The sequence below is a fragment of the Thunnus albacares genome, chromosome 2 (assembly GCF_914725855.1).
Source record: "Thunnus albacares chromosome 2, fThuAlb1.1, whole genome shotgun sequence".
In the NCBI taxonomy this organism is placed as follows: Eukaryota; Metazoa; Chordata; class Actinopteri; order Scombriformes; family Scombridae; genus Thunnus; species Thunnus albacares.
Window position 1 is genome coordinate 21,157,953 of NC_058107.1, and position 21,424 is coordinate 21,179,376.

The window sequence follows — 21,424 nt, forward strand, 5'->3', positions numbered from 1 at the left end:
ACTGCTTGGAATCACTAAATAACAAATTTATAAAACGGTAACACCAAACGATCATGTTGTCACAATTAGATTCAGTTGTCATCCAGCTATAGTTATCACCAAACCTGTTAATAGTACTGTGTACAGCAGAAAATACAATGTCTAAAAGAAGAAGTACAAATACTAAAATATACATTTATTAGAATACTGGAAGTTTGGTAAAATTGCAGTCACTCTTATTTGCATATAAGACTAGAATAAAGCACATGAGCCACACCGGTGATGAGGTTGTGGTTGGCAAACTCAAGGATAAGGAGCAGTATTGGGTATTCGCTGCGTCTTTTCTCAAGGGTAGACTCCTCGCTTAAACCCATCCAGTGAAGCAGCAGTGTTCGCATGGCTTCTGGGAATAGCTCTGTGGCTAGTTCCTCAGCAGGTGGCAAGTCACTGATTCGCTCAATATGCTGAACTTTAAAGCCCTCCACTTTCTGGCTGATGCTGCTGTTGGCTGTGTGAAACTGCTGGCCAAGCCAACGTCCAATACAGTTAAGCAGGGAACTTGAATACACAGAGCCCCAGTCGTTGGTCTTTAAGAGCGCCAACACGGCTTCTGTCACATCCTTTTCTTCTAAATTCCCATGAATGTATCGTTCAATGTTCTCCAGAAGGAGCAAGGTAGTCTCCAGCTGCTGCTCTGTGAAGCTTTGAGTCTCAGAGGAAAGTTTGTCACCCAAACTATGCAGTTTTTGTCTCACTGTGGGTAAAACCAGTTGGCTTTGCTCAGTTTGCAAGCTCTGCTTTGGAAAACTGCAGTAATCGTGATCTGCTGATGTGTCACCTGTGTCACTGCGACACATTCCCACCAATTCCTGGCCAAACTTGCAATGCTGAGGTTGGCCAGACATTTCAATCCTCGGTTCGGTGTCGCACAGGCTGCTGGATATGTCAACATCCAGCTGCACACTGAGGCTGTAACTCATTTTCAGAGGGTTGTAATTAATCTGCGATTTCCAAACATCCTACAGAGGAGAGAAAAGTTATATTAGGGTATATATATAGAAGTAAAGCAATTACATCATGTAGAGACGTTCCTGGTGTGAATTGTACTGTACCTGGAAGTTCTCCAGCACAGCAAGCTGCTCCTGCTTATTGTACATTTCAAAGGCAACTCGAAAAAGTCCTTGAACGCTGTAGAACCAGAGGCTGTTACTTGCAGTCGGTACCTTCAGCCCATGGAACCTGAATGCTGCAACAAACCAGAGGGGAAGACCACATTGTTTAGTGTGGGTGCCTGGGTGTTCGTGTGCATTGATGTAAGCTATGTAAAGTCAGACTTATGTCCTCTGGCTCTGGTTCTGCTTTCTCTCACCTGAGGAAAAATGTATTTTTGTGGCCAGTCCCTTCTTGGCAAACTTGGCATGGTATCTGGGATGGTTCTCTGTACGGATGTCGGTGTTAGAGAAGATATCAGCTCCTAAGTAGAGAGGAGCCTCTGGACCCTGAAACAGAAACATATGATATATATGAAGCCACCTCCTCATGAAGTCTTCCATTTAGATATGGAGATAAATTGAGAAATGATTTTATATTGAAAAAAGAAGCTCAATTTGTGTAAATGGCATAAACGCACAATACAAAAAGTACAGTTTTTAATATGTGTGACAAAAATTTAGTAGCTGAAATCTAGAGGCAAGTAAAAACCTTAATCTTAACAAAACTCAAATAATTGTTTCCACATGTCTTATGGCAACATGTTTTATATGCTGTTTGACGTTATTTTTGGATATACAATTAAAAGGAAACTATGTGACACATTATGGATGGTATTTGGTCCTTCCTCATTATGGTCATGTGATGGTGATGGTGATGATGATGATGATGATGATGATGATATATGGCCGATATAGCACACTAGCTATGTCAGGGGTAATGAGTAATGCAATTATAGAAACAAATTTATCATCTTCGTCTAAGTTTTAAAAGAACAACATATTTGAGGTCGCAGTGAAAGTTAACACTCACCTTGTTGGGACACGCTGTGAGCCTGAATGAAGTCACATTTACCAAGTAAATATAGCGGAGTTTCCGTGAGCCTCCGTCCCACTGCGGTAAGGTTAAATGGATAGTTGAGACACTGGACATTGCTGGCTGGAAGCAAATGTCCCGTCCTTTCGCGACGGAAAATACAGCAGACGAAAGTTAAGACGTCCAACACTGGGAGCAGCAACAAACAACTCGATAACTCAAACAGAAACAGTGATAGTTGGGCGTTTTAATCCCTCAACGCTGTTTTACAGACCAAAGAATGAGAAGGCACGAATGAGGAGATCTCAATCCCAAAACAAAAAGAAAAGAGCACCTGAGCATTATAATTCACCAACTTTTTTGACTGCTGAGTCTGGTGGTAACTGGTCAAAATCTAAACTAATCTTGTGTTCCCAACAATTGGATATTATCAGTAATGGAAGTATATTTACTTGAGTCAAGTGCTGTAGTTGAGTACATTTTTGAGGTACTTTGTACATTTTTTTTCTACTTTCCCACTACATTCCAGAGGGATATATCGTGATTTTTATTCCACTACATATATTATTTATTGTTTAATGTTGACATGTATTGCACTTTCTGCTAACATCTGCACCACATTGAATTCCTTGTACTTGCTACTTGGTGTAACAAATCGTGCATGCCCACCCCTTAAAATTGGATTTTGAGTGAGCATAGAGAAACTTTTCACTTTCAGCAGATGAATGTGAAAATAGTCTTCTAGTGTCAAACTCTGCACACACATCATTCTGCACAGTGAAGCTCAAACATTCAAATGAAGGAACAATTAGAAAAACAAAATTTTGAGTGGAGGGGGACTTTAAGTAAAACATGTCTTTGGTCTATTTGTTTTTTCAATGTTCAGTGTTCGTTTGTTAAATAATCTGTAGCCTGTAAAGCAGCCCAAGAGATCCTTCTGCGCTTGTGAAATTTATAAAACCTATAGTACAAAACTGTGGGCTAAAAACCCTTGACGTCTTCTCCCAACACGTGACATTACGAGGACCAATGAACATGGAGAGTGGTTACTTTGACCTCTGAACCAACGTCTTGGTCCGCAAAGTAAAAATGGCTGAAGTAGATTTCGGGGATACTGAGCTCTTTCAGCAGCTAGATGACTCCGCACCACCGGTACCGACGCATATTCGCTTCACAGAGAATGAAGAAGACCAGGAGGAGATGGGCCTGCTCCAGAGCCGGCTGGAGGAGTGTGACGACTACATCCAGAGACTAACCGAAGAGAATATCCTTGCGTCAGTTAGCTCCTTAGCTAACATCAGCTAGCTGTTACCATGAACCAAAACACATAAACGTACACCCTGTTAATGTCTGCTAATGTCATTTTTGTAGTCTCTAATTCCTTAACTCATTGACCACATAAAGGTTTGAGAAGAAAACTAAACATCCTGACACGACCAAGGTAATTGGACTCTTTAATTGCGCACTACATGTTGCTATGAACTGATTACCTGGTGACTGATGACCGTTTCCTCTTTATAGCGGCATCACGGTTGAAGATGTCAACATCGACGGGCCAGTTCTTCAAATTCTTTATGCCAACAACTTTATATCAAAGTAAGCAATCTTTTCTCATCAGATAAACTGCTCATGTGCTCACTTGTGGTTTGAGTGTTTAGTGTTGTCATATCTGCCTCAAGCTGACATTGCAATAGAGAATATTGTTTTGCATAACAACCTGTGAGGCAAAACATTTGGACAACTCTTGTTTTACATTCTGGCTAATCAGATAAAACTGACTTCAATGTGTATGCAAAATGATTACTGAATCACTATGTTTTGAATCATGATAATCAGTAAAAACAAGAATAAATGTCTCCTCTCACAGGCAGTGTCGTCAAGAAATTGAAGATTGCATCTGCAATGTGATTTTGAAGCACCAGAAACCGAGCAATCAAAAGAAAAATCCCTCCTTCCACCTGAAACCTCAGGTATTTGTCCCAAAACGTATCTAATTGTAACGAATATCAGTACAGTTATCTTTGCTTATAACTTGTTCTACTCTCTACGAAGAATGCAGCTTTTGCTATGGATGAAGATCCGGAGAAGTTGGCTTCCAGTAGTGTAAGAACAACAACGGAAGCCTTTAAAGTGAGTATTTACTGTTAAATTTGGGGGTTTTCATATTACATAATTTCTGGCTGCATGGAAAAGGAAATGGGAGTAATAGCCTTCATGCTGTATTAACATATCATAAACAATTTTCTTGTTTTTTCTGTCCCAGGTTGTTGGCAGTGTCTTGTATTTCACTTCTTTCAGTGTTGATAAACTTGGACAACCTCTAATGAATGAAAACCCCCAGCTGACAGATGGATGGGAAGTTCCAGCGTATCTTTATTATAGATAAATTGACAGATTTCCTGTTGGAAAGATATTCTGATTTTAACTGTGCTCATTAAAATAGCCAACTTCTATTATGGTGTTAAAGTAGACAAGATAATGCTTTTACTGCTGTGCACAAACATGATATAACTTCCTGAATTGTTGCAAAGCTATCACCAGGTTTTCAACCAAGTCATCGGCACAGATGGACAGGAGATAGAAATGAAAGACAAAAGGTATGACTGGGATTATTAATGAAGCTTTATTTGGTTTCCATCTTCTGTTTCTCACTTGCTTTGTCCAGTAGCTGTGTGGCAAATTACTATATAATGAGTCCATCACTGATCTGTTCATTGCAGACCCAAATCCATGTGTTTCAACTGTGGCTCGGGCAGCCATCAACTGAGAGACTGCCCCAAGGTAAGAATGAGTAAACATTAGCATGAACCCAAGTCAAATATAAATCCAAACTTGACTTACTACATTTATGCATCACTACCTTCCTAGCCTAAAGACATGGCTGCCATTAATGAGAGAAGAAAGGAGTTTAATCAGAACAGCAACCAGGCCATGCAGAGTAACCAGCGATACCATGCTGATGAAGTGGAGGAGCGATTCTCCAAATACAAGCCAGGAATCATGAGGCAGGATTGTTATTTTGTACACAACAGACACAAATATCATTTAATCAGATGTATTATCTTTTGTAACATTATCCATGAATGTTTACTACTGTGTTGTTTTTTTTAAACAGTGAGGAGCTGTTGTCAGCACTGGGAATTGACGGCACCACCCTCCCTCCTCTGATATATCGCATGAGGCAGCTCGGATACCCGCCAGGTTGGCTCAAAGAGGCAGAGATGGAAAACTCCGGCTTAACACTGTATGATGGAAACGGTGAGTTTTAAATTAAATTTAATCTGTTTGCACTGAATTTCTTGGGGGAAACTACTACAAAAAACATACAAATGTTTTTGACTGACATATTTTTTTTCTCCTTTGTAGTGTCAAAGGAAGGCGAAAATACCAATACGCAAAACATCTCTTATGATGTTTCCAAACTGGTAGATTTCCCAGGCTTCAATGTACCGGTGCCAAACAAAATGAAAGATGTAAGTCCTTTAACATAATCTTCTTGAATGTATCAGTAGTTATTTGAGTCACATTACTTCAGTTATATTTATGTTTTGTTTTATCTATTTTTTTTTTTTTCAAAAATCAGAGAAGAGAAAACTGCAAATGAATGCAGTATTGGGGGATGATGTGATTTCATCAGCATTTTGTATTTGGACAAAAATACTATAAAAAGCTGAAACATATAATTTTCAATATTTCTGTCCCACAATTAAGATAAATGAGTATAATATGGAATCACTTTGAGCTATCTTGTCTGTCATGAGGAATCAGCATTATACTGTCAGTTTGCTGCCTTTCTAGTGGCAGGGCATCTATATAACAGTTGCATGTCTCACCCTGTTTTCCTTTTTTTTTTCTGACATCCAGGAATTTATGCAGTTTGGGTCTATTCCAATGCAGAGCAACCACATGAAGCAGAACTACGCAGCCTACCTGTCCAACAACTTTGCTGCGGTAATGATGTTAAATGATGTGCCGCACCTTCTTCCTGGCGCAGCTTTAACCAAACTCTCTGGATATTATGAATCAACACTTATGCAAACCTCTTTCTGCAATACTTTGAGTACTATTTGTCCTATCTGTACTAACTCTGGTTTATAAAGAATTACATGTTTTCAGTAATAGCTATAGAGCTACTATAACCCCGTAGTAAACATGGCAGTGATTTCTGGAGAGAGAAAAGATTGGTAAACCATGCAAACAAATTAATAAACCATGGCTCATACTTCACAGTCCTCTTCGTCATTCCAGCCTCTGGATTTTTATATTTCCAGTCTTAATCAGTTTACTGGTAATGATGAAGAGAGTATGTGTAATGTATACACAATATGAAGCCTCTAAATATTCTCATTCCACATGTCATTCTTCCCTCGTCAACAGCCCGGTGCCGCCAGCAACAAGAGACGGCATGAATCTGACTCATCTCCACAGCTAAGGAAGAAGACGAGGTCCAGTCCTGATCGGAGCTCAGACAGGAGCTCAGATATGGATATTGAATCAGGTAACTGTTCATCAGAGTCACTTTTGTCCAGAGGGCACATCATTGTGTGTATTAAACGTCCTTCACAAGTTACCAGACCACAAATTTATGCTTTGCTTTGCTACAGCAGTCAAAAGCAGCGACAGTGATCCTAATTTTAATATTTACAATTTTTTTGTACATATGACTTTATACATAAATTAACACAAAGTTTCCCTGTTGTAAAGAAAAAAAAGTTTTAATTCATAGTTGAAATGTAGAATAATACACAGTAATACTCAAACCAGCTGCCTCTTTGTTTGTGTCACTTCTTTGAGTGATTTATTTGTTTCTTGCCGCAGATCCAGGAACACCTTATCATATTCAAGGCACAGGTGACTTCCAGTTCCAACCACCGCTGCCCCCTGGCTCTCCTTGCTTCAGTTCACCTCCTCCTTTACCCCATGGCACTCCTCCCGCTACTCCCACTCCCCCACCTCTCCCTAAAGGCACTCCTCCTCCCACGCCCACCAATGGCTCTCCAGCTCTGCGAGGGCAGAACTGGGTAGTGGTTGATGAGACTGTGGAGGGAACGGAGGATGAACTGACTCTAGAGGAACTGGAGGAGCAGCAGAGGCTGATCTGGGCAGCTCTTGAAAATGCAGACACAGCCACCAATAGTGACTGTGAGACACCTGCGATGGGAACACCTGTACCCAGTTCATCAAGTGTTTCCACACCTGTGCACGTCGACACAGAAACGGAAGAGGTTGAAGAAGCGATGGACACGACAAGACCTGCGGAAACCTGCAGTAGCGGTGAAAATCAGAGGGAACCAGGAGTTCAGGAGGTTTGTTCTCAAAGCCCTGGACCTGTCAAAGCTGAGGAGGACAGCCCTCAGAGCCCTGAACCAGTCAAAGCCCAAGAAGACAGCCCTCAGAGTCCTGGTCCAGTCAAATCCCAGGATGATAGCCCACAGAGTCCTGGTCCAGTCAAATCCCAGGATGACAGCCCACAGAGTCCTGGTCCAGTCAAATCCCAGGATGACAGCCCACAGAGCCCTGAGCCAATCAAATGCCAGGAAGACAACCCACAGAGCCCTGAGCCAGATTTCCCTGCTGGAGGGGCTGGAGATTGTGCTTCTCCTAAGCATGTCGATAAGATAACAGCTGTTCCTCATCGGAGCAAGTTTGCAGCTGGCATTGTTCCTTTTGAAGATACACCAGAATATACTGAAGTTGCTGAGGCCACAGGGACATACCTTAAGATCAGAGACTTACTCAAGTGTTCACCTCGAAATTTATCCAAGAAAAAATAAGTTTACTTTTGTGAATTGTAACACAAAGATACATTGACATTTTTTAAGCCAAAATTTCTATTTTCATTTTCATGACCATCTTATCGAGCATGTTTTGTTTTTTTTTTTAGTCCATTATTTTGTACCGAGTTGAATGTCTATGCTGTATATACATTTGATCTGTAAACATACAACTAGGCAAGGGAAGTGAGGGAAGCTGCAACAGCAATGGTTTGTAGGGTTTGAGTCATTAGTCTCAGATTTTTGTAGCAGTGATGCTTTTTATTGTAAAAATTGTTAATTGGTCATTTCCTGACCTGCGTTCATTTTCATATCATGGTGTTTTAAATGGATTTTTTTTCTATTTTTGTCCCACTTGAATTGCTCCGACATCCTTAAGTAAACATGCTTGTATTTGCTTCAGTGCTTTATTTTATTTAGCAGTTATGACTAGATCTCTTTAAGTGTTTGTCTTACAGAGACATTTTGCTGTGTTGACAGCACAGGTGTGAGCTAAAACAGCATACAGTTGATGATTAGACGTCTTTAGCAGAGCTGGTGAACAAGTTGACGTTCTGTTCAGCTCTGTTCTGATCAGCTCACCTGCTGATTGTGATGCACATTGCAAATGAAGTTGCAAATAATTGAAACTCTGCCCTACAACAATTTGCATTTTGTTCCTGTGACACTAGCCAGCTTCTTAATTACACCATTGATCAAACACATTCTTATCAGTGCTGAAATAAAGTTTTTCTCTTCTTCCAGACTGATCTGCTGACAAAAAACATTATAAAATGTTCAAATAATCTCTAAAGAAGCAATATGTTAGCAATATGAGCGCCTAACTATTGAGTATCTATCAGTCATTGCTGGTCATGGCAAGGCTTTTAATACCATAATTGCTTGGTGAGAAGGACTTTTTAATAGGATTACCATAATTTGGGTGCATGATTTCGAAATTGAATGAAATTAAATGAAATTGGTTGACTTAATTGAGAATATTTAGAGCAAAAACATCATATTCTGTTTCAAAGATAATAGAATTTCCCAACATAGTGAATATTATGTCAATCAATCGTGTTTATCGTGTCTCTCATGACTGCTCAGTCCATATTCCGAACTAGTAGTTTATACAGTACACACCAACACTTGCATGAACCGAATACTTGCATTAATACTTGTAAATGACTTTCACAATTGTACATGCATACTTCATACACACACACGCCTTCATACATACTTATGCAAATTATATGAGTACACAAGCACATATGTGTCGCTATGTAGTTCACATAAGAATATATGTGAACTTCTGAGAATGACTTTGTAATGAATTAATTCTTTAACCCTTTGCAAACTCATCTGCTTTTATTCCTCTGGGATTGAAGTTGACCTCGTAGTCATCGGTTTAGGATTTTGAACTCCACTTTTATATTCTGAATGAATTCTCAGAATCATGAGATTTGAGTCAGAAGTCTGACTATTGACTTGGGTTTCAGTTTCCTAAACTTCTTCTATATTTTGTGTCCAAGCAGCCAGAAATCATATATATACTTTCTTGTTTTGTATGACACAAAAAATATTAAAGTCATTTTTTATGACAATATACAGTAAAATAATACAATGTAACAACAATATAGACAAGTATGATAAAACTTTTTAATTTAGTTTCACTTTGTACAAATTGAGGAACTATTTAGATCAGGAAACAGAAGCACAACTTGAAGACTGATGACAAATATTTTTTTACTGTGAAGTGGAAGGAACATATTTTCATCCACACAGAAAAGTCTCTGAGGACTCTGGAAATACCTTCACAACATTGAAAAGTGTTGTCAAGTGATATTCTGGATTTTTACAACATCACTGTTATTATATTTGTGACTCAACATAATCGAATTATTTGTTAATTAATATTGCAACTTTTGAACTCCTACACAGTACAAACCTGTACATTGCCAGCAAAATATGATCATTATTTAACTTCTTTTTTCTCCAAACTTTATTAAGCAAATCACATATTACAAAACAACACACAACTTAAAACCAGGGGACACAGACATGAATAACAGATCAATAGATCAATAATACACACAAGAAAAAGAGCAAAGGGAGCAGCATAAATTAGATACTTTTTAAGATTTTTATATATGAACACACATCTTTCAGAAGTGTAAATAAAAGCACACTTTTCATAGCTTTAACATTTTTGGAAAACTTAATAGAGTCAAAGTATCTTTTCAGCTCAATTCTAAAAACAAGCAGGAGGGTCTTAGACTTACTGAATTTACATTTATGTATGTAAAACTTAGCAAAAAAGAAAATACAGTTTGTTTAATCAATTTGTTTATCTACCTTTCAATAATTAAAAGAACTCTAAAGAAAACATCTTAAAAAGAAAAACAAAATACATTAGAATAAAGTTGAGAACCTCAGACCAGAACAGATGCACTTAATGTTTTTAGTGCTGGTTGCATCATGTGCAGTGGTGGAAACAGAGTAAGAGTAAGTACATTTACTCAAGTACTGTATTAGGACAATTTTGAGGTACATTACTTGAATATTTCCATTTGATGCTCATTTATATTTCCACTCCACCACATTTCAGAGGTAAATATTGTACTTTCGACTCCACTACATTTATTTGAGCTTTAGTTACTTTTCAGGTGAAGATTTGACACAATGGATAATATAACAAGCTTTTAAAATACAACATATTGTTAAAGATAAAACCAGTGGTTTCCAACCTTTTTGGCTTGTGGCGTCTTACAAAAAACAGTGTGTAGTCGGAGTCACATTTCATACGTCTATGACTTGTTAACAGCTCCACCAAATAGTGATTTTTCCCTGTAAACTTCTCACATGGTTTGATTTCAGTAAATGTTCAAATTATCCAATATTTCACCAAAAATCTAAGTTCAGAGAAAAAATCCACAAACTGAAAACAGATTTGTGTATCAGAACTTTCCTTTTATTTCTTTCCTCTCCCATTAATCATCTCACGACCCCTCAGATTTATCTGCTGACACTTTGAAGGGGCCCGACCCTTAGGTTAGGAACCATTGGACTACACTAGTTAACTGTACATAAAGTAGTTGAAACTAGCTCCACCTCCAGCAGCAACAACAGCAACATGTTGTCATATATAGTAATATATCAGTCAAAGGGACCAAACCACTACTTTTGTTTTAATACTTTACTTTTACATCAAGCTGCTAATACTTATGTACTTTAACTAATGTCCGATTTTTCATGCAGGACTTTGACTTGTAATTGAGTATTTTCACATTGTTGTATTGGTACTTCAATGAAACATCTGAATACTTCTTCCACCACTGATCATGTGACTCTCGTTTTCTCGCAGGGTGACGCCAGCTTGATTACCTACTTGAGACAGTAAAGTTTTTATTGTCTGGAAGTGTTTGGCTCCCCCCAGCAGTCAGGGGGAGTGAAGCATCTCACTGAGCACGTCGTCTTCGGTCGGGCACCGACCGTTGACGTTCCTGTCGGCCGTTGGACAGACAGCCTGCCTACGGCTGAACCGAGCAGCAGTCGTCGTGGTTTCTCTCACTTAGCTCGCTAGCTATATATTCTTTTCCTCAGAAGACGTAGGCTTATCCAGGAATATAACAGGTAAGTGTTAGCTCACGCCGAGGCCATGTATTTCCTTTAAACTCGCTTGCCTGTTTAGTCCCGATAAACCAGGGGAACGAAAGGAGAGGTGAAAGTTGTTCAGGTAACGTAGACGTTAGACGTTAGTTAGTTGAGGTTAGTTGTGCTAGCTAGCCTCCTCTTGGTCCTGACCACCGGCTCGCCATAAAGCTCGGGCCTCACTGCTAACGTTACTTAGCAACTAATCACGTCTATTCTTATCGTGATATGCGGGCTGTGATTAATTTAAGCCGGAGAGGTGACATTACAGTCAACGGACGTCTTATTAAATATTATACGGGAGGGTATTTTTACAGGTGATCTAGCTTATCTGTAACATTTTATTATGCTGACTCTCAACTTGTAGCAGCAGTGTGCCCTGCTGGAGCTCCGGTGACATTGCGGAGACTTTTGGACTTGTGGAATTTGCTTCAACCACTGTGCTTAAGACACTGGTCTATCAGTGAGTTTATTCTGGTGTTTGAACATGTGGACGTACTCATTATAGACGGGGATATTGTGTCACTAGAGAGGTAGAATTGTCTCGTTAAGGTAAGTTAGCTGACATCGTGGTTTTTTCAGGCTCTAACGTTACTCTTGCCAGATGTGCCACCTCATCGACAGCTCTCAATCCGTTAGCTACTGATGGAGGTGAAGGTGGGGTGACGTTAGGAGGCCATTTCGCTGGACAGACCCCCCACCCAGTATATAACTTAGTTAATTACACGGGCACACAGTCCAATATGTCTGTGAAGCAAGTGTGCAATACTGGAGTCTCTGCATTAAGTCAGTTTAGCGGTGTAAAGGCGTGACCTAGGCTTTTAGTAGCCTTCCTGTGTCAGACAAAAAGCAGTTCCGCGTGTTCGGGCAGATTGACATGACTGAACGTTGATGGGTTGCAGTCTCATGAGCTTCAAAGTCATTACTACTTAAAACATTGACATATGACTATTTTGACATTTCTGCTTGACATTATACTTGTCAATATGGAATTTAAATCCAAGATTTGTGATTGAGTGGCTTGCGTTTGCTGGGGAAGCCAGATAATTTTACAGATTGGTCACTTTACATAAATATTTGATCTCTTGTCATACATACCCCCACTGGAGTGGAAACTATTATGCATGACATGAACAAACCAGCAGGTAGATTTACTCTGTGCAAAGACAAATGCCCTAAATGTTCCTGTTGAAGAGGCTCAATTGGTTTCTGGAAAGTCTGGATTTTTACATTGTGGCCTCATTGGAAACATTACTATCCTAACCTTATATTTTACTGGTTCAGGTCCCCGTTATGTCTGGGAAAAATTGGCAGACCAGAGTTTGTGTAGGACAGGGCGGTGTGGAAATATAATGCCTCCAGGTTAATTGTCTGCTTTTAGACAATGAGATTTGTTAACTTCAAAACAGGTTAATCTGTATTCATAGGCTCAGAGGACGCAGGATACTTCTGGCTCTTACTCTGTGTTTGTTAGTGTCCTGTTTCTCCACCTTCCTCGGTCAGTGCTAGCAGGGGCCTACGTAATCATCCTGGCAGATGTTTCCTCATAAAGGAAGAACCACAGCTCTCCTTGGCCTTGAGATGACAGAAGCAAGAGGGAAGGAGTGTGGGATAATTAAGTGAATACAAACTTTTGAAGATGTAAAGGTGTTCATCCTTCTTTTTCCAAGTTGTGAGGATATTGTGTCAGCCTTACAGATCTCATAAAAATGTCCTTGTGTGAAGCACAGATTGAGAGGGATTCATCCACAGCTAAAGGCTGCAGATTTAGACCATCAGTCACAGCTGGACTTACTATAAAAACATTCAAAGGAAACCTATTCGTACTTGGTTCAGTATTCTTGATGCCAGCGGCTAATATTAGCCCGCTGTAAGACAATGTGGAATGAAAACGCACCGACTTGTGTAACCAGTGACACCCCACCATCAGTTAACAAGTACTTGAGAGGCTGAAATGGACGGACAGTTTCTGCTGTTACTGCGAAGTCAGCTTACGTCTCAATCATTAGTGGTTTCACACTACTTTAGTCAGCAAGATATACTCTAGACAGTCGGCTACATCTGTCTACAGATTGATAGTGTTTTATTTTACATGAACTTGTTTCCAAGTGCCTTTGATTATGATGTACAGGGAAATCTTCATAGAGAGTTTCCATTGTGTTCATAACCCGTTTGAGCAGAAATATATGTCTTCAGTCACTGCACATGGAAGTTGAATATTCATATACTGTCATTTGAGAAGTAAGCTAAATCTCAGTTCTGTTTTACAGGCTGCCATCTACCCGTTTCAATTTGTTTGTTTACATCAGAAAAAAAATAGAACCAGACTACAAGGGATACTATTTGGGTGTAGGTGATTACTGGATAAGTTTATTCTAGTTCAAAATTTTACTTAATACAGCAGTAGATTCATTTCCTTACACTTGTGCAAAACATTGGTATTTGGCTTTCTTCCTAGCTACAGATTAGAGTGAGAGTCAGTGGCAAAAGATTAACATGACTGCAGTGGGAAATTCTCCAGACTAAGTGGATCATTTTCAGCTGACTGCATCAGCTCACCGGTCAGAGCTGAAACATCCTCTGTTATTACTCACAAGACAGTCATAGTACAGCTAGGTCATTTTCAGATAATTTTGCCATAACAATGTGCCAATTAATGCTTAATATTTTTTTATCATATACCACTTATGGGTCAATTATAAGCCTAAATGTTGATAACATTTGTGAAATTTTTAAAGGTTGTACAAGAAGTTTTACTCTAAAATATTTACACATCACATCACATATGGGCTATTTTTGTGTGAGTTTAAGTACCACCATGCTGGCGTTATCAAAATACTTTCTTGCCCTGGACCTCCCTTGACCTGAGGGCACTAATCAGTGTCATTCAAAGGCACAGTGGGTAAAAACTGGAGCACTGCATTCAAACTAGGTCGCTGCGTGCTGATGGCCACCCTTCATTCTCTCTACTGAGAAATATCTTGGAGTGTGTGTGTGAGAGCATGAGAGCATGTCCTCTTGGTTGTTCGGCGAGCTTACATACTCTAGCTCTTAGGCCCTTTCAAAAATGAAAGGTATGTTTTCGTGACGCTGGTGAACATTCTCTATATTAGATTTAAGCCCTGTGTGAGGTCAAGCATCTTAGCTGACTTCAAACTGACTCAAAACAGTCTGTCGCAGGAGTGAGAAGGAAATGTTAAGTTGTGGCATCGCGTGTTTGTTAATCTAATATTTTACAGGTTTCTCTCATATTAAAGGACATTTAAATTATTTAAGAATCTAATCGAGCCCCCTTTCAGAACATTCAAAACATTTATATTATTTATTTGCCTCAGGATCCTTCAAGTGTTTACCGGTGATTGCCCTAATGAAACCTTTTTTTTATAGTACCCAAGCCATTTCATATATTTTATTTATATGGTCTGTGGCCATAGTTAACAATTACAGTAAGTTACTCTTTGTAGTAAAAGTAAGGTGCTAAAGCAAATTCCAACAACATATTTGATTTACACAAATCATTGACCCTAAATCTGTCCTAAAGATGATAAATAATACAATTCCATAATATTGAAAACCCAAAACAATTATGCATATTATTTATTTCTCTGTTAATCACATACTACCAAATGTAAGATTACAATATGACTTCATGATAGAGGCATGATTGTTCACATACACTTTTCAGGCCTTCATTATAATTACACACATAAAATTTCCAGGCCCTCATGATAACGTGTACAGTTAAAGCTGCTGTGCGGGACTTTTGGCTCCCCCTTCTGGCAGTGAGAGTAAAGGGGGGCACTGGGCTGTGAGCTCCTGAGTACAAAGACGTTACTAGGGCGAGAGGAGGACATTTCTCTTAGTTTGATAACATTAAGATAAAGGTTAGGCTTTTCAGTTGCTGCTGTAAAACGGTGGATAAATTGTTTTGCGCGTCACACAACCCCCACAAAATGACTTGTTTCAGAATTCAGAATTTGATCCATTTGGTTTGATTACATTTGGAAAGTCTAGAAGAGCCGCATGATTATCGACCCAACAGCCCGCCCAACATGAGATTTAAAAACTCTGTGCACTGTGAAATACAGAGAGATTTATCTAGCGGTGATAGGCCTAACCAACATTGTGTGAACTCGTTTGGCAAAGGCCTTGAATGTAGCAGATATTAATTTATATGTAAAAGTTCTGCACTGCAGGTTTAAGATAACTGTATGGTATTTGTTGGGTCATGTTGAAAAAGTAGATCACCTTTGCTTTGGATTGTTTGTTTGTAGTTTGCCTACTGTTTGATGGTTGCACAATCAAGCATCAGACTTTGTGTCCTAGACTTTCTATGCACCTGCTCTGCAGACATTCTGTTTATTTGATGCAACCCTCTACTGAAATAGGCTGAAATAATACAAATCTGTCAGTAAACTCTGCCTGAAACTCAAGGTTTTTCAGTATTTTGTCCTCATCTTTGCTCTTGTTTGATTTAATTAATCAAGGCTGAAGGTGTGTAAAGACGTATCATTATGCCACAGTCAGTCATATTGTCAGCCTACTAACAACAGGAAGACTATCAGGGTTCAAAATTATTAACCTTTTTGTCCATTGGTCAAATGGCTAGTGAATGTTAAAATTTTACCAGCTACTCAAGAGATTACCATTGTATTTTTTGGCTAGTGAATGAAGCAAATCTACCATCCACTGCTTCTACCAGTATTTGGCTGGTGGCTGGTGCTAATTTTGCGTCCTGAAGACCGTGTTTAAATAGTACATTCAGCCAATCTGTTTGTGTGGTGAGGTAATCTGCCAAACAGGATAATCTGCTACTGCTGCTGGTGGTCGTGTTTCTACAGTAATCCTGTTTTAGAAAAAGCTTCCAACCAGACTTGCATGATTTTATATGCCAGAATATCAGATTGAGAGAGACCACATTTGTAGTGCTGTGTGTGTGTGTGTGTGTGTGTGTGTGTGTGTGTGTGTGTGTGTTGTGGTCAAGGTCACAGATGATGATCTCTTCAGAAGTTCATGATGGCAGTAACATAGACTGCATATCGTCTGGCCTTTGACAGGATATTTTTAGGTCTAACTGTGACGTGGTCTGTGCTGAGGAGCTTGTTGTCATAACAGAAACAAAATGTCTCCATTAACACAGCACCCAATACAAAGTCAAAGAGCGTGCCTTGAAGACATATATGTGCTTGCTGTTTTTATTAGTTTACTCAAAGTACTCTAAATTATTGCTGTCAGCAGACTAATGAAGTCAAGTAATGTTGCTTTCTCTTTCTCTTTTTACTTTTACTTTCTCCAAACAGGGTCCTTTTTCGTGAGCTCCACTTTTTTCTCCCTCCTCCCTTTTCCTGGTTTTTGTTTTTTGTTTTTGTTTGTTTTTATTTATTTTCTTTGTTGAATTGATTTTGGTGCGGAGAGAACAACTTCGCCATCACAGAGGTGCAACCAGTTGTTTTGATGGTCTGGGGTCAGTCTGCACCCACTGACGGACATAAGCCTTGTGGGTCTAACAGAACACAGGAGGAAACATGAGCTCAGCCAAGGGCAGCGGGATCAAAGTGCCCAGCAAGATAGCCAGGCCTCCTGGGACAGGAGCACCCAAAACCAACCCCGGCACAGGTAAGAATCTCTTCATGTCCACGTTCTTCAACTGGCAATGAATAGCAGCAGTGTTTCCCCTCCAGTGGTCTGGAGCCAGGGGTTGTTGTTGGGTTGATACTTCCGGGGCTATGACCAAGTTGCTTCTGCTTTTATTTCTTTTGCCATCCCAATGGGGCTTGTGAATGTGATGTTATGCAAATGTCAGATCTGTTTTACATTATGCTTGGTAAAATCGTCTTTGTATTTACAACTGATGTGAGAGCATACTCCTTGCGAACAGTGAGAATGGGAACCTCTTGTTTTAGTAATGTCAAGCTAAAATTGTGACCACTTACATGAAAAAGTCATGTCTAATACAAATTAAACACAAACCAAGGTTAATTGACTTGGCTTTTGGCATTTCAGACCCTTGTGACTTGTGCAGTCATCTGATGACAGAAACTGCAAGACAGATTACTACAACTATATTGTGTGATTAGATATATCTAAAAATATATTATCTCAAATATTTAACCCAGATTTATATTTTAGAATGGTGATCAGTGAATTTATCAATATGAGGATTATAGCACAATACAATTATATGCAAACATGATAAACAGTGATATTGAATTGTCCCTGAGCCTTAGGGAGAAGTCATAACTGTGCCACTTTAATTTAGCCTTGCTAGGGGCAACCATGATACTGTACACCATGTGAAACACTGTCTACACCCACCCATATGTAATTCATACTGTCCTCTGGTAAATTGATTATTAAATGAATCCATTTCAGGAAATAACCATCCTCAAAATTTGACAGTTTCAGTTTATAGTTGTGTCAGATGTTTCTCAAAGAAGGCAAGAAAAACTCTGTACAGAACAGCTGTTTGTATTAGTAAGTTAAGGTTTGTTGTAAATGGCTCACAGTCTCATATTGAAGTGACTCTTGTGCAATAACACTGGGAATGGCATTAGAGAGATCTATGCATCACAGATTTTGCGCCAGTATCTCGACTACATGAATGGGGATAGTGTTAAAGACAGCTTTTCATTTAGCCTGGATTTTTTTATAGCAGCACTAGTATTGTCACTGCAGACCCTGATAGTTTAAAGTCATGTTTTAATGTCATTCTTGACCTTGGGAACACATAACTGATAAAATATTCTAAACTCAAGGTTAAATAAATCTTGAATTTAGAATATTTAATTATTATTAATTATTTCACAGTTTTATTACTGATAGACATTTAAAGTTATATGTAACTATTCTGTGTTAAAAATGACTAAAAACAACTAGACCTATGTTATATGTTTTGTTGTTTGTTGTGTACTTACATTATCCCAAATGTTTCCTACAATTTTGAAACGCAGAAAAATCCGTAATTTTAATCAAGATAACAGTCTGTTTCATTTGGTTGCCTGTCAATGGCATCATACTCCTATACCAAAGAGTATACGCACACAAGATGCATGCGTCAACGTTGTGGTTGTCCGCCACAATGGCGTCTATCAAAGATTATACACATACAAGATGATACGTTGATGTTGTCTGCCAGTCATAAATTGACTTTATTCAGTTTCAAGCTGCATTTTTATGATAAACTTTTTAGATCTTGGTTGTTTTTTAACTATATCTTTTAACGAAATGAAGGATTTTAGTCATTGGACGCCTGGATCTTAAGTTGTCAGAGAAATAAGCTGAGCAAACGTTAGCAGCAGCTTGGCTCACAGTCCCTCCCAGACGTCCTTTGTCTGCCAAACAGCATCAGAGAAACACTGATTTATTTATTTTTTAAACGTGAAACTGCCTTATCCAGTGTTTTTATCTTTTTTAATCACTAAGTCCGTTTTTTCTGGAGAGGAGGAGACCTTTGCGGATAATTCGGCTCCTGTTAAAAACCTCCTGAACAATGAACACAGGAGTAATCCTAACCCGGAGAAGCTGGTAGTTTAACAATGAAGACAACAACTCCCATGATCCCACGCGACTTCACAACGTCATCAAACTCCGTGTTTTTTGTTATTGTTTTGATAGATTGTTTTGAGAGACCCCTAGCGGCAGAAATTACATATTGTGCGTTTAAACATGAAAGATTAAACTTGCATTGTATAATCTATCATAGATTTGAATCACACAGTATTTCAATGTTTTGCACAACATTTGTCCTCCTGATACAAGTCAGTTACCTCAATGGATTTTTAAGTCCTGTTCTCTTTCACTTTCCTTGTTTTTCAGCAGGAGCTAAAGTTGCTGCAGCCGACAAATCAGCTGCAAGTGCCAGCGGAGGAGACGCCCAGAATGCTGGGGAGGACTTCCAGGTTGGGGAGCGAGTATGGGTGAACGGGAATAAGCCAGGCTACATACAGTTTTTGGGAGAGACACAGTTTGCCCCAGGACAGTGGGCCGGCATTGTTCTAGATGAGCCTATTGGGAAGAATGACGGTTCAGTGGCAGGGGTGCGCTACTTCCAGTGTGAAGCCCTTCGAGGAATATTTACCCGCCCATCCAAGTTGTCTCGCACAGAGGGGGAGGCTAATGGAACTCAGACGGCACCGCCATCCCGTGCCGCTTCACCCACTCCCTCAGTTAGTAGCGTGGCCTCCCATACTCCCGCCAAAAAATCAACATTACCCTCAACTACCACATCAGCCAAGAAGACCTCGTCCACTACACCAGCTACACCAGCTACACCATCTTCCAACCTAGCACGCACAAACAGTGAATCTGTGTCCAACCTCTCAGAGACCGGATCAGTCAAAAAAGGGGAAAGGGAACTGAAGATGGGTGATCGTGTACTGGTAAGCTTTATGTTATATTATCTCAGAAAAAAACACTTTCTTCCCAGGATATTTCAGCAAAGTGACACAGTGACAGTGACACATAATCCGGCCTTTGCTACTTGGGTGACAAAATTAGTGTCAGCGTGAGGCACATTACTCACTGAGTCACCTTCCTTCCTACTGACAAATTCCCTTGTTTCTCCCTTTCTTTAACCAGGAGGGTGTTTAACACATTATGTAATGAGGAAGTGTCACTCACTATTGGGCTTCAGAGGAAATGTGCTCACCACTACCAAATTTAGTACAATGTAAACTTTGCAGCTGTTCGTTTAAATAATTGAAAGAAAAAAAAACATGTTCAGTTTCACATGGTGACAGTTTGGCCTCATTCTCTTTGCAGCTGGCACATGTTTGTTTCTGTCGCTTTGATGGAATTATCTCACTAAGGGTTTATTACCACGCAAAGCTGATTACTCTTTAAGGCCTCTTTTTCTGTTAAGGGATTTGAATGCTGGCTAATGTTTAGTGCTTTCTTCTCAGGTTGGTGGTACAAAGGCAGGAGTGGTACGTTTCCTCGGGGAAACAGATTTTGCCAAAGGCGAGTGGTGTGGTGTGGAACTGGATGAGCCCTTAGGAAAGAATGATGGGGCAGTGGCAGGCACAAGGTACAAACATTGCTGGATCTGTGAATAACTAAGAGGAAAGGTGTTCAACTTGTCAACCACTTGACTTCCATGAGCATAATTGTATTCAATTATCTGTCCCCAGATATTTTCAGTGTCAACCCAAGTATGGCTTATTTGCTCCAGTGCACAAAGTCACACGCATTGGCTTCCCGTCCACCACGCCGGCCAAAGCAAAGACAACGGTTCGGAAAGTAGTGGCAACACCATCAGGGCTGAAGCGAAGCCCCAGTGCCTCCTCCATCAGTACCATGAGCTCTGTGGCCTCCTCTGTCAGCGCCAAGCCTAGCCGCACAGGCCTGGTGAGATATGAACACACTCTGTGACAGTTTCCCAAGACAGGGCTGTGTGTAGTCGTCCGTCAGTCTTTTAATGTGAACTTTACTGACCATATCTCTCTTCTGTCTCTACATAGCTAACAGAGACATCATCACGGTATAATCGTAAGATTTCAGGCACCACAGCCCTGCAGGAAGCACTGAAGGAGAAGCAACAGCATATTGAGCAGCTTATGGCCGAGAGGGACATGGAGAGAGCTGAGGTTGCCAAGGCCACTAGCCATGCCGGAGAGATGCAGCAAGAAATTACCCTGCTCAGGGATGACCAGGAGCAGGTCAGCTCACCCACTGGTTGATTAATATCACATTGCATGAACCTCCTGTTGATCATAAAGTGTTGGTTGACTTAATAATTTCTCAGTGTAATTTGCAATATTTACATTTAGTTAACTAGAATAATTTACATTGAATGAGAACGTGATCATTTGATCTCACTAGTCAGGCTCAAATAATCAATGATATTAGTATTTGCATGTTTATACATATGTCACGGAAAAATAACACTAGAGCTGATCTTATGATTACTGAGGAGAAAATTTGATTCTGACAACTATAGATAATAACACCCCCACGCCTTTTTATTTATATTACTAATTGAAGTATAACCTCATCTCTCCTGCTTGGTTGCATGTTTA

The 21,424-nt window shown here is 39.7% G+C and overlaps 3 protein-coding genes across 9 annotated transcripts in view; 2 read left to right on the plus strand and 1 right to left on the minus strand.

Annotated features, from left to right (window-relative positions):
• Positions 1-160: 160 nt before the first annotated feature.
• Positions 161-2,309, minus strand: si:ch211-110p13.9 (uncharacterized protein LOC562347 homolog). The gene is made up of 4 exons (XM_044372511.1): positions 2,002-2,309; positions 1,349-1,478; positions 1,092-1,225; positions 161-998 (listed from the first exon to the last, which is right to left on the minus strand). The coding sequence occupies exons 1-4, from the start codon at positions 2,119-2,121 to the stop codon at positions 216-218; spliced, it is 1,167 nt and encodes a 388-aa protein (XP_044228446.1). The 5' UTR covers positions 2,122-2,309; the 3' UTR covers positions 161-215.
• A 736-nt stretch (positions 2,310-3,045) lies between these two features.
• Positions 3,046-8,176, plus strand: zcchc8 (zinc finger, CCHC domain containing 8). The gene is made up of 14 exons (XM_044372522.1): positions 3,046-3,268; positions 3,403-3,445; positions 3,526-3,600; positions 3,872-3,974; positions 4,057-4,134; positions 4,268-4,371; positions 4,536-4,601; positions 4,725-4,785; positions 4,873-5,009; positions 5,120-5,262; positions 5,371-5,477; positions 5,869-5,955; positions 6,382-6,502; positions 6,823-8,176. The coding sequence occupies exons 1-14, from the start codon at positions 3,094-3,096 to the stop codon at positions 7,776-7,778; spliced, it is 2,256 nt and encodes a 751-aa protein (XP_044228457.1). The 5' UTR covers positions 3,046-3,093; the 3' UTR covers positions 7,779-8,176.
• A 2,938-nt stretch (positions 8,177-11,114) lies between these two features.
• clip1a (CAP-GLY domain containing linker protein 1a) overlaps positions 11,115-21,424 on the plus strand; it is a 28,974-nt gene continuing 18,664 nt past the window's right edge. For 3 of the 7 annotated variants that reach the window (XM_044372537.1, XM_044372564.1, XM_044372570.1), the window contains exons 1-6: positions 11,117-11,390; positions 16,709-17,024; positions 19,224-19,786; positions 20,309-20,433; positions 20,537-20,753; positions 20,867-21,064. In XM_044372537.1, the coding sequence (XP_044228472.1) occupies positions 16,934-17,024; positions 19,224-19,786; positions 20,309-20,433; positions 20,537-20,753; positions 20,867-21,064 (1,194 nt within the window). In that variant the 5' untranslated portion in view covers positions 11,117-11,390; positions 16,709-16,933. Of the gene's footprint in view, positions 11,391-16,708; positions 17,025-19,223; positions 19,787-20,308; positions 20,434-20,536; positions 20,754-20,866; positions 21,065-21,424 lie in introns of all 7 variants that reach the window. The other 4 variants (XM_044372589.1, XM_044372546.1, XM_044372555.1 and 1 more) reach the window with 4 other exon arrangements.

Excerpts from the sequence above, each read along its gene's own strand:
- zcchc8 (XM_044372522.1), top strand. The coding sequence starts at position 3,094 with ATGGCTGAAGTAGATTTCGGGGATACTGAGCTCTTTCAGCAGCTAGAT. Across the intron at positions 3,975-4,056 it reads CCTTCCACCTGAAACCTCAG|AATGCAGCTTTTGCTATGGA; the intron begins GTATTTGTCCCA and ends CTCTCTACGAAG. Across the intron at positions 4,602-4,724 it reads ATAGAAATGAAAGACAAAAG|ACCCAAATCCATGTGTTTCA; the intron begins GTATGACTGGGA and ends TGTTCATTGCAG.
- si:ch211-110p13.9 (XM_044372511.1), bottom strand. The coding sequence starts at position 2,121 with ATGTCCAGTGTCTCAACTATCCATTTAACCTTACCGCAGTGGGACGGA. Across the intron at positions 1,226-1,348 it reads AAAAATACATTTTTCCTCAG|CATTCAGGTTCCATGGGCTG; the intron begins GTGAGAGAAAGC and ends GGTTTGTTGCAG. Across the intron at positions 999-1,091 it reads CTGTGCTGGAGAACTTCCAG|GATGTTTGGAAATCGCAGAT; the intron begins GTACAGTACAAT and ends TCTCCTCTGTAG.